This window comes from Trachypithecus francoisi, unplaced genomic scaffold, assembly GCF_009764315.1.
Source record: "Trachypithecus francoisi isolate TF-2019V2 unplaced genomic scaffold, Tfra_2.0 Lachesis_group6, whole genome shotgun sequence".
In the NCBI taxonomy this organism is placed as follows: Eukaryota; Metazoa; Chordata; class Mammalia; order Primates; family Cercopithecidae; genus Trachypithecus; species Trachypithecus francoisi.
The window spans coordinates 104,954,570-104,968,022 of record NW_022681471.1 but is presented as its reverse complement, the minus strand read 5'-3'; the positions used below and the strand labels follow the sequence as shown (position 1 = coordinate 104,968,022).

General features: G+C 37.6%; 1 protein-coding gene across 1 annotated transcript in view; it reads right to left on the bottom strand.

Annotated features, from left to right (window-relative positions):
* DMD (dystrophin) overlaps nucleotides 1-13,453 on the bottom strand; it is a 2,224,438-nt gene that overhangs the window by 1,829,472 nt on the left and 381,513 nt on the right. Inside the window, 1 exon segment of the mRNA XM_033201414.1 lies at nucleotides 10,484-10,561. Coding sequence (XP_033057305.1) covers nucleotides 10,484-10,561 — 78 coding nt within the window.

Genomic DNA, 13,453 nt, shown 5'->3' with positions numbered 1-13,453 from the left:
GAATCATTTGCCAAAGACCCAATAGTTGATAAGTTACAGAGTTTACAAGATCTACCTCTTCTGCAAACTTGAGAATTCATATAAAGTGCAGATATTTTACAGGCCTATTGTGTGGATTGACAATTTCGTGTAAGAAATACTTGTCTAACGAATTAAATTTGCAATTTGTATTTTAATACTAGATTTTATGAGTAATAAATGGAAGTAGTTTATAGTCAAATATATTCTGACATGCTCCAAAATATATATTATATGGCTATTTAAGTTTCCGAATATTTAAAGGACATATAAAATTCTAGTTTTGAGAACATTTTAGAATCTTCTTTATCTAACATTATATGCCAGCATGTGAACAGTATATCATTTTTCAGATCAGTGACATTTGACAACCATTCAGTCTAATTCAGTGACAATTTCCAATGATGGGATTAAGTGAATATTTGAACATAGCTGTCATCTGAATTTCCGCCCTAGACTTTTTAAATACTCACCTTGGATTTGTGATTTAATGTATAGCAATGACTCTATTTGCTTTGTATCATCTCGCATTGTAGATTTGAAGTTACTTGGTAAAAACTTGCCACCTTGTAATAGACAATTGATGAGCTAGTACAATGAACATAATTATTAGATCTACAACCATTGTCAGTTAATATTAAATTATATTAAGTCAGCAAAGTCTTGGTAATGTTCCTAGGGTCTATTTCAACACTGTACCTTTTGTATGAATCTCTATAAAAGGCATTAGAATTCATAAAATGTAAGCATGGAAATCTTAAGAGGGAAGACAAGGACACAAGCTTAGAGAAAGGAAGACAGATCATAATACATCTGGGGGGGGGGGGTGTAGTTTAAAGCACCACAGACAGTTAAATCTCTATCAAATTTGCAGTTTCTAAGTTCCTTTACCAGACCAAAAATTAATCATTAAACTAGACACAAAATGATTAAAAGTGCCAATATATAATAGAGAATACTCATTGATTACAACTTAGTTATATCCAAGGAAAATATACTGACAAACCAGTTTAAATTACCCATTAAATATCTTTGAGAAAAGAGAGTTCAGGAAGTGTAGAATTGAATTTAAAATGTATAATGAATGGCACTACTAACAAAAGTGGGACAGGGCAAAGAAATAATAGAAAGGCTGTATAAGAGATGTTTCATCTTAGCTGGGATATGCTCTACCTTCAAAACCTTGTAAATAAAAAGAAGCTGTGGATACATTTTTACCTAGAGCTGATGTGGAGACAAGAATAACCATTTAGTAGCATATTCTCCCGTTTCTCAGGATTTTGTATTTTGTTTGCTTTTTAAAATCACAACCAACTATTACAAATGAGCTTTGCTCTCAGCAAATATCACAATAAAGGTATCACTGCACTCAGAAGTACTTTCTTCTCAATAAGTGACTTTCCAAAATACATTATTGATAGCAGGGATAACTTCATGCTAAAACAGCCACCACAAAGAATGCAAACCGGAACACAAACGTGGTGTCTGAGCTCTACAGATGTAAGCTGAGTGGCATTCAAGTGAGGATAACAAGTTAAACACCAGGACAGGGAAAGGAAAGGAAACTGGGGAACAGGGTTAAATGAGGAGCTAATTTAGAACTACAGAATATGCTAGAACTAGTGATTTATGGCAGAGGGATAAGCTAAAATGGAAGAGACCCTAAGGAAAAAAAAATGACTTTGACCTTATGATCCTGAAATTACCAAAAAGTATCATTTTGAAAAGACACTTCTAATATTCCTTTAAAAATGAGAGGGCTAGTTTTTTGAGTGATTTTTAAAGCCAGGACATTTTTTGATAGGTTTATAAGAAATAGGCAGGCTGTTCATATGATTTTCTATTAGCAATTATCAATTTCCTGGTGTGTGGACAAACTTATCACTGGTGTTCAATTTTTTTTTTCTTTTGGAGACAGAGTCTTGCTCTGACAGACTAGAGTGCAGTGGTATGAGCACCGCTCACTGCAACCTCCGCCTCCCGGGTTCAAGTGATTCTCATGCTTCAGCCTCCCCAGCAGCTGAATTACAGGCGCCGACCACCACACTTGGCTAATTTTTGTATTTTTAGTAGAGACGGGGTTTTGCATTGTTGGCCAGGATGGTCTCAAACTCCTGACGGTGGTGATCTGCCCGCCTCAGCCTCCCAAAGTGCTGGGATTGCAGGCTTGAGCCACCACGCCTGGCCTCAACTTCATTTTTTATAATAAATGTATATAGTATTTCTGCGTAGAACCCGTTTTTGGTTTCTGTATCTCTTATATTTAATATTTCCCTTCCATTTTTAAACTGCATACATTTGTTTTTCTCCCTCCCTGTTCAGATCACTTTCATAAGATATTAATCTATTTCATATTATAAGGAACTAGCTTTATATTTTATCTAGTGTTTCTTCTGTTTATCTTTAGTTCCTACTTTCCTTAGAGCATTTTTGTAACATTTTTAGTTGAAAGCTTGATTTATCTTTTTTTTTTTTTTAATGAAGATAAAATCAAAGACAAAAATTCAACGTCTCCGTAGAGCCTAAGCCATTTCTCATGGGTTTTCATACGGAATGCTTTTTCCTTCACAAATGTAGTTTTATACTCTTGGTTTCTTATTTAACAAGCCTTAACCAAATTGAGTTTATAAGTATATTATTAATTTCTAGTGTTATTAAATATGAATTTTGAAAGTTTGTGTGTAAGGACATTTTCACTGCAATCAAATATATTATCCATTTATAATTTGTGTACGTGGCAGGAAATTTTATTATTTTCCTATGCCTTTAGTAAGTTCACGACAAAGGGCAGATATCAGAAGTGACTCTTAGCGTGTCTTTTCTGGCTCTGGTTTTCTCCAGAAGAGTAAGGAGGAGTCCTTAGTCCTCAAATTAGCCAGAAACCACTTCTACTCCCTGTCATCAAATTAGAAGTGGTATGGCCTCAAAGGTGATTGGCTTTCCGGTACATCCAACAAAGAATGGGCCCTAGCCAACATTAGAGTTCTCAGCGTGCAGATTCTCAAGTCCTCATTTTGCCCAGAAACAAAACAAGACACCTGAAATGCCGATTATACTGTTTTCCACTCCTGCTTCACTAATCCACCAAACTTCACCTCTTCTTTGTATGCGATGACTGCATCACCTGGAATCTCTTAACCTCGGACTTCTGGTTAGACTAAACTAAGGAGCAGCACTGGCAGGACATTGGAGGATTCTATGGAGAGGCTAAGGTATCACCTTCTCTCAACTTCACCAGGCAATGATTTGAAAATAACTGCATTCTTTAGATACCTAGGGGCTCAGTTCACAGTTGTATCCAGTGGCCCTCTCCCAAAGTGAGGGATTTATATCAAATTAATAGCCCTCTCCCCTTGACTGCTTAGGTTTAGATACAGTAAAGGTTATTAACTCATGCGAATCCCTGCATTCTTCACCACCGTTTACTTCTTTAATCCTGCCCACATTTCTATAAATATTACCCTCATTACACTCTTCAACTTTTTGTGTATGCCACGTGTTTAGTATCAGGACAGTTAATACACTTGACTTCACAATACACCTTAAAATTGTATAGTGAATATATCAGTGGATACCTAAATGAACTAAAGATGAAAATGCTTTTGCCCTGCCTGTGAAAGACACCACATAGATCTACTGAGCTCTGGCCATTCCATAGGCTTAGGGGAGAGCATTCCCAATAATAATTTTCTGAATGCCTGGTTGAGAGTTCAGATTTGAATTTAGTTAATGTAACTGAAGTGTTTAAACTACTGTTCTTCCTGCACATCCAACTTTATAGGGGGATTTATTGAAAATGCTCACATTTTATAGAAATATCTACTATGATTTTGGAGTGTGGAGATACAGAAAATCACTATTAAATCTAGTTATTTGTACTCTCAAATATTTTGCTGTTAAATATGTTGTAAACGTAACAGTGGTGAATTAATGGCTCTAAAAATATATTTCCATCAATTTTTCTTCGTGGATTTAACAACAGTTCTACTATGCGATATGTTTTCGTTATCGACTATAACTGTCTTGAATAAAATGACACTATAAGTTAGCATTCTATCACTGATTTTTCATTTTATCTGATTGTTCATCTTTTTTGTTTTATCATACTTTAAGTTCCTGGGGTACACGTACATAATGTGCAGGTTTGTTACATAGTTATACACGTGCGATAGTGGTTTGCTGCACCCATCAACCCGTCACCTACATCAGGTATTCCTCCTAATTCTATCCCTCCCCTAGCCCCCAACCCCCAAACAGGCACTAGTATATGATGTTCCCCTCCCTGTGCCCATGTGTTCTCATTGTTCAGCTCCCACTTATGAGTCAGAACATGCGGTGTTTGGTTTTTTGTTCTTGTGTTACTTTGCTGAGAATGATGGTTTCCAGCTTCATCCATGTCCCTGCAAGGGACATGAACTCATTTTTTTATGGCTGCATAGTATTCCATGGTGTATATGTGCCACATTTTCTTAATCTAGTCTATCATTGATGGACATTTGGCCAACATACATATGAAAAAAATGCTCATCACTGGTCATTAGAAAAATGCAAATGAAAACCACAATGAGATACCATTTCACACCAGTTAGAATGACAATCATTAGAAAGTCAGCAGAAGATGCTGGAGAGAATATGGAGAAATAGGAATGCTTTTATACTGTTGGGGGGAGTGTAAACGAGTTCAACCATTGTGGAAGACAGTGTGGCGATTCCTCAAGGATCTAGAACTAGAAATACCATTTAACCCAGCAATCCTGCTACTGGATATATACCCAAAGAATTATAAATCATTCTACTATAAAGACTCATGCACACATCTGTTCGCTACTGCACTATTCACAATAGCAAAGACTTGGAACTATTACTGATTTTTAAAATAACCTGATTTATGACCAATTTCAAGCAACTTTGATTTTTAGTCATTGTCATCTCATTTAGACCTGAGTCCAAATGCCGGCAATGGCTCACCATGCTTTCTTCTTCCCATCCCCCACCTCACTACCTCTCTGCTACCCTTCTCTGCTGCTTCCCTTCATCTCTATACTCAGTCTACTCCACCTGCTGAGTCCTCATTCCAAATGCTTTTTCACCTCCAGGTCTTTCTTCCTCTGCCTAACCCATCTTCCTATAATTCCACAGCTCACTCCCTTCTCCAGGTCTCTGCTCATATAAGAACTGAACCAAAAGGTCTCCTCAGACCTTAGTCTTTTTATTCACTTAACTGTCACTAAGTATACATGCTTCATGTTGCCTACCATGTGGCTATTATCTGTGACAAAGGATTGCCTTTGCTGTGATACCGATCAATCATCTCATATACCTGTGAATTTTAAAAGGAAATTTGAAATGTTCGTATCTACTAATGTGATTATTTATATCCTGCACAGGCTCACTGATATAGAACACACCCAAGCTCATCTTTAGAAAAAAAATCCTGCTCGAGCATTTTGATTTATTCTTCCTAGTAAGACTAAAGTTGTATTTTTTTTTTTTTTTTTTTTTTTTTTTTTTTTTGAGACGGAGTCTCTCTGTGGCCAGACTGGAGTACAGTGGCAGGATCTACGGCTCACTGCAAACTCTGCCTCCCGGGTTCAAGTGATTCTCCTGTGTCAGCCTCCCAGTAGCTGGGACTACAGGCGTCTGCCACCATGCCCAGCTAAATTTGTGTTTTTAGTAGAGACGGGGTTTCACCATGTTGGCCAGGATGGTCTCAATTTCTTGACCTCATGATTCACCCATCTCGGCCACCCAAAGTGCTGTGATTACAGGCATGAGCCACCGCACCTGACCTGCATTTGCTTTTGAACATCCATGTGTTGTTAACGTTCAGCCACAGGCTAAGGTAAAGGTTCCTTTGTTCCAAGTTTGGTTTCTGCATGAGAACGTCTTGAGGTTTTGTCCTCTAACGCAGAGGCCAGCATCTTATGCAGTTCCCCATTAAAGCCCTAGCTCAGATGAAAGCATTATTAACATCTGCTTTTGAACTCCTCCTCCTTAAATTTAAGCCATTATTTTGGGACCTTTTCCCTCCTAAAACATCAGGAGGTTCTCTATTTTCTATAAGAAATGTGGCCTTCCCAGAAGAGATTCATGACATTAATCATATTCTAATTTTATATTCACTTAGTAATTTCATTAGAAAACATGGGGTCTATGATCAGATTGATATATACGGCCCTTGTTTGGAGTTTTGGAGGTTGTAAGGTCAGGTTTACTTTCTCCTAAGTTCCTCTTTGAAATTGAAGTGTAATATGCATATAGAAAATTATATGTAAGTGTACAACTTGAGTTTTCTTACAGTAAACACATGTATAAGAGCTATCAGGTCAAAACATGGAACAGTGAGCACCTCTGAAGATTCTCTTACGCATTTTACTGACTTGCTCCTTTTCAAAAGTTAATCACTCTTCAATTTTAAACACATGGAAACATTTTGCCCATTTTTGAAATTTAATTGAAAGAAATAGTAGGTATACTTTGTCTCATCTATTTCACTCAAGTATCTTTCAACAACTACCTCTTATGTACTGTGTGTAGCTATCGTTTGGTCATTTTCATTGCTTTGTAATATCCCATCATGAGAATATATCAGTCACTTCCAGTTTGGACTATCACAAATAAAACTGCTATGAACAGTCTCATATATACCTGTTTTTGGCAAACTGGGAAATGTATTTCTGTAACTTATATGTCTACAATAGAACTGCTAAGGTGGTAAGAAATATGCATTTTCACATTTAGTAGATTATGCCCAACCCTTGAGTTGTCTGAATTATGTATTTCCACAAATTAGCTGTGAGACTTCCAGTTGATCCATGTCCTCATTAACATGTGGCATTAGTAGTCTATTTCAGTCATTTTGGTAACTTTGTATCAGTATCTCATTGCAGTTTTATTTAAATTTCCCAAGTTACTGCTGAGGTTAAACATTTCTTAAATATGATTCTTGAATTTGTGAACACTTTTCGTGTTCCTGTTCAATTTTAGTTTCTCATTCTATAAAACCTAAAATTAAAAAAAATAATAAAAATAGAAGACTAGGATACTCCATATTGTGAATGTGTCAATTATTCTCTATAAACTCAATGTTAATCCTAACTTTGAATGCACATGGAAATTGAAAAGATTATAGAACAAATACAAAAATAGAAAGGGCCAATAACCAACACAACCTTGAACAAAGTGGGAAAACCTAGTTGACCAGATACTAGGCTGTATTATAAAACTACATTACTCCACATGACATGGTATTTTTGTGTGTAGAGAGAAATAGAACAATGGAGATGAACTGAAGTGCAAAAATAGACCCACATATGTATTGACAAACTTTTATGACATACTACTGTGAAGCAATGAGGAAGCAGCATTATTAATAAATAGTGCTGTGTCAATTAGATTTCAAATAAAATACAGTCTTAACCCATTCCTCATACCATATGCAATAATCAATTTCAGGTAAAAGATCCAAAATCAAATGGTAAAATAATGATTCTATAGATAATAACCTTATGTAGTATCGTAATAGTTTTGTGTAGGACAGTATTTCCTCAACAGGATGCAAAAATATAAAGTACAAGTTTTAAAGAATAACCTATACCCAAGTGAGGAAGTTGTTTTTATTAAAATTTACCACTGAAGTGAGTAAGAAGGTAATCCACAGAGAAGGAAAATACATTTGCAACTCAAAACAAAGGGTTCATATCCAGAATATAGCAATAACTCAATTTTGATGAAGTCCAAGTTCACTTTTCTCTTTTTGAAACATGCTTTGGATTCAGGTATCATAACTATTTGCCTATCCCAAAGTCATATAAATTTCCTTCTATAGTTATCTGTTTTATTGCCAGGATTTTTCTGGTTCCCTTGGAGTAGGCAGATAGCCAGCAATCAGCAGGCAAGGGAGTCCCCCAAGAAAAGTCCTGGAGATGCTGCTTCACTGAGTCAGTGCTGCCTGCTGACAGTCAGCAAAACAGACAATGACTACACTGGCCACGCTGATTATGTCTGGTTTTGTGGCTGGGCTTCTCTAGCCCCAAAGGGGACTTATCAGGCCCTCGCCAGAGATAACCACGCTAGGGATTTTCCCCACTGACAAACAAGCACACACTCCTCCAAAAACTTGCTGTATTCTTTTGCTCATTGTAATAGTGTTTAAACACACACACACACCACACACACACACACACCCACCCACCCCTGGGTGGTGATTTTAGATGCCAATGGGATATGGTATGTGTACTAGCATGTACAACCAGAGCATGTGTGCCCCAAAAACCTCCCAAAACATACTTGCAAGTAACACCCCCAATACACCCTTTCATGATTTATCACGTAAGAGTCTCAAAGTCCCCCAGCACTAGCTGCTGCTGGCTCCTTGTTCCTTGTGTTCACATGCATTCAGTGTTTAGCTCCCACTTATTGAGAATATGTGGTATTTGGTTTTCTGTTTGTGTTCATTTACTTAGGATAATGACCTCCAGCTTCATCCATGTTGCTGCAAAGGACATGATCTAATTCTTTTCTGTGGCTGCACAGTATTATATTCCATGCTGTATATGTACCGCCTTTTTTTTTTTTTTTTTTGGAGACGGAGTCTTGCTCTGCCTCCCAGGCTAGAGTGCAGTGGCATGATCTCCACTCACTGCAACCTCCGGGTTCAAGCAATTCTCCTACGTCAGCCTCCCGAGTAGCTGGGATTATAGACATGCACCAGCATACTCAGCTAATTTTTGTGTATTTAGTAGAGACAGGGTTTCACCATGGCAGCCAGGCTGGTCTTGAACTCCTGACCTCTGGTGATCTGCCGGCGGCCTTGGCCTCCCACAGTGCTGGGATTACAGGCGTGAGCCACCACGCCCAGCCTGTACCGCCTTTTCTTTATCCAGGGTTGACTTTTATACGAGATCCAAAAGCTTGTTTCTTTAAATGACATTTTCTTGGTGGGGACAGTCCAACTACATCAAATAAATTAAATCTAATAATTCTATGTTCTACTCTTTTCTTCGGTGTTACATTTTGAAATGGAATACGATATTTTGATATTTCAAGGACATTTTCTTTGTGTAACTTTAATATTTTTAACAATTTTCATAACATAGATGACACCGATATTTCCAAAGGGTCTATCACACTAATAACAAGAAAATCAGTTCATAGATTATTCTGGCTGCAAAGTGAAAAACCTACAGCTAATTTCTTCATAAAGACAAACATCTCTGTAAAATAACTTTCATAGGTTAAAGGTGACAATGACCCTAAATTCATAAAAATCCGCCAATTAATTGCTGCAGTTTGTTTCCATAACTTGTGTAATGTCATCTCCCTGCCAGATAAGTTGAGCAATATTTGAGGGAGTATACTGCTATTAATCTATACCTGCTTATGGTTATTTTAAGAGTAAGTGGTCAACGTACTCAATATACTTGAGTTTATCTTTGAAAGAGAAGGGTAATGTAATCAGGGATCTACTAAGTGCCTGATGAATGTATTGGTCGATTAGACAGATTTTAGGATGTTAATAAGAAACGGGGACTGCCCCCAATGCCATGACACAGGCGAAGTCGTTCAGAGGAGATTAGAAATCTGACCTGTCTACTTGGTTTAGCTGTGATTACTTCTTCTAATACAACACACATATTTTAACCCAGTTACATCTAAATCAAAAACAGAAAACAAATCTGTCATTCTTACCCCAAGTAAAAAATAGTGATGTTTCTGTATAATTTATATGCTTGGAGACAACATTTAGTAAGTGTTGGCTTGATTTAAACAAATGTCATTATCAGGTTTGACCACACTTAGTGTATCAATATTTGGTATAGTAAAATCCATGTGTTGCACCGAGCACTGCTATAAGAAACTGAGTTCACTGGGCATGGTGGCTCACGCCTGTAATCCCAACACTTTGGGAGGCTGAGGCAGGTGGATCACCTGAGGTCAGGAGTTCAAGACCAGCCTTGGCCAACATGGTGAAACTCTGTCTCTACTAAAAATACAAAAAATTAGCTGGCCGTGGTGGCATATGCCTGTAATCCCAGCTATTCAGGAGGCTGAGACAGGAGAAGAGCTTAAACCCAGAAGGGGGAGATTGCAGTGAGCCAAGATCGCGCCACTGCACTCCAGCCTGGGGAGCCTCCATCTCAAAAAAAAAAAAAAAAAAAAACCAAGTTCACTGCAGGACTTTGTAGAAACACAGCTGCCATGAAGTAAAATCTGAAAACAGGGAGCAGCCTATCAGGCCTGGTCTATGCCTTTCCCTTCCCTCTGTGGCAGCATGCATTTGCTTCCTCAATTATATTAGCCACAATCAGACATACACGAATTACAACATGTGCTCTCAAATAAGAACCGGTCTGATTTACAAGAGAATTCGAGATACTTCCTCTGCATGTGGGGCCAAAGCCCTCACTCAAACATGAGACATGCTATCTCACAGCATCCAGACCTTGTCCAGGGCACTACTTACATTATTGTTCTGCAAAACTCGCAGTGCCTTGTTGACATTGTTCAGGGCATGAACTCTTGTGGATCCTTTTTCTTTTGGCTGCGAACAAGACAAAACAGTGTTCACTGACCAGCAGAGAGACCAACAATCTACTAGAAATGAAACCATTTATGAATTTCACTATTAAGTTTGAATATTGTAAATGAACACAGCCTGTGAGGCATTAATATAATGAATCTAAATACTTTGGGCTAATCACCCTTGGCCTGGTAGATTTTTAGCATAAACCAACCACTCTAAGAATGACAACACTTTCTTTACAAAGGCTATTTTGGTATGATTGTTCCTTCATTCTATAGCTCAGTTGGCGATTACTGCATGACCACCAATGAGAGAAACATCAGCATGCATAAAAACATCTTCTAGTAAGATAGAAATACAAGTTAATTCCCAAACTTTTTAGGAAAACTTAAAGAAGATTTGACTCTAGCAAAATTATATAATGCCAAATAGGGTTAAATAAACCTTTTCTACAAAGATTACCTTAATTGTCCTTGTCATTGAAGCTCTAAACCTCAATCATCTTTGGTTCCCTGATTTTATTCTCAAGCCCAAGAGTTGTATCTTATCCTATAATTTTTAAACCAACATCTGCATAGTTCATTGCAATATACAAATTAACTCATTTATTAAGTTGTAGAGTTTTAGAAATTCTACCATTTTGATACCTGTTGTATTTACTTTTTATTTTCATTTCTTTCACCTTACTACCAAGTCCTTATTGGCTATTGCCCAGAAAAATATAACATCATTCCCTTCTCTTCTCACTCACCATTTGTTTCATCCTTCCTGCCTGTCGTCAACAATGATGTTCCTTAAGTAAGCCCACTGCCAATGCAAACCACTTGCAAAGTTCTCATCTCAACATTTGGGTGATTATAGTTAACAGTGAAGGGCAAGAGCTACAAAGCTGGCTGACTGGGTTCAATTTTCAGCTCTGCCATTTTTGTGCTGTGTGACCTATGTAAAAAATTTAATCTCCTCGTATATCAGTTTTCTCATCTGTTAAGAATGGACTTAATAAAAATATTAGCAAGAGGCATACACAAATTACAACATGTGCTCTCAATAAGAACTGCTCTGATTTACAAGAGAATTTGAGATACTTCTCTGCATGTGGGGCCAAAGCCCTCACTCAAACATGACACATGCTATCTCACAGCATCCAGACCTTGTCCAGGGCACTAGTTATTGTTCATATTGCTCAAACCATTGTACATATGGTTTCTGGGAGGATTCAGTGTGTTAATATGCATAAAACTCTTAGATTGGTGCTTGTCACACATATTTGGTACAACATAAATATTATTGATTTTGTAGTATGTGCCAAGTACTTTGAATGTACTACCTATAATCTCCGCCTTGCAAGGCAGTTTCATCCCCATTGTACAGAAGTGAACCTTAGGTTAAAAGATCCAATATATAGATTACCATATAACTAATCATTGATGGAGCCAGGACCCAAACTTTTGTCTGTGTCTGTAGAGCCCAAGTCTTGCAAATTTCCTTCTTTTCTACCTACCTTGTATATGTACCAAACAAATAATCTGTATTTCTATTTCTTGTATTTAACTCCTATAGTTTCCATCAATACTCCTGGGTCTTTCTCAAGTAGTTCCTTACCCTACAACTCCTTATCATTTGCACTGCCTGCTGAACAACCCAAATTAAGCTAAAGCCATCTTCCTTCTCCAAGGTGACTTGCCTGATATCTCACAGTTTGATATCTCATTCCTTTGATTTCACAAAGCATTAAGGCTAACCTTTTGAACCAGAATCTCCATTTTTACCTCTTAGATTTTCCCACAAGAATGTTAGAATGATATTGGTTTATATTCTGATATTTTTCCCACTTTCCACCAAAAAGAGGAAGAAAAATAAGGCCATGGAAAGACTTTAGATTAAAAAAAAAAAAAAAGGCAACAGCCGGACATGGTGGTTCACACCTGTAATCCCAGCATTTTGGGAGACTGAGGCAGGTGGGTCACTTGAGGTCAGGAGTTCGAGACCAGCCTGGCCAACATGGTGAAACCCCATCTCTACTAAAAATACAAAACTTAGCCAGGCATGGTAGAACATATGCCTGTAGTGGCCGAGGCAGGAGAATTGCTTGAACCCAGGAGGCAGAGGTTGCAGCGAGCCAAGATCATGTCACTGACTCCAGCCGGGGCGACAGAGTAAGATTCCATCCAAAAAAAAAAGGGTGAAAGAAAAGCAGCAAATAACCAATCTTACCAATCTTCTTGTGTATATACAGATAGCACACAAGTTTAATGGTAATTATAGGACTTAAAATTTTGAAAATAATTACTCAGATCCATCCTCTGCCCTGTAGACTAAAGCTATAGATTTCCTTGTAATCAGTTACATAATTATAGTCGTAAGATTTAGCAACGTTTTCCTTTGTATATCATACTCAAACATTAAATGTACACATGTGCATATGTCTTAGAACCAAAGATAGTCTCTTAAAAAGCTGCAGTTTCTGATCCTGAAGTGGGAACTTAAAATCTGCCGTTAGAGTCTCCTTGGGGAGTATTTCTTATTTTATGATAGTAAGGCAAGTACCTTCCTTTTAACCCTGGGGATGCTGAGCCAATAATCCAAATGCAGATGCTTCTGAGTAGAATACTAAAATTTCTGTTCAACAGTATACATGACTCCCATTAGGAGTAGAAGATGTATCCCTACAGAAACTTAGAATTCAAGACAAGGTATAGAGAATTGGAGTCATGGGATTGGAAGCATTCGTTAGAGAGGTGATTCTGCTTTATGGGAAAGGCAAGATCCTCAGACCACAGCTGACAGATCTGTGATTAGGACAAACAATGGTGTACGAATTCTGCTAGTAGCAGTATCTGAAATTATGTAATCTATACTGGCATGTGTAAATGTTTGGTGATTTTTCCCTACCACTAGCTTACCTTATAC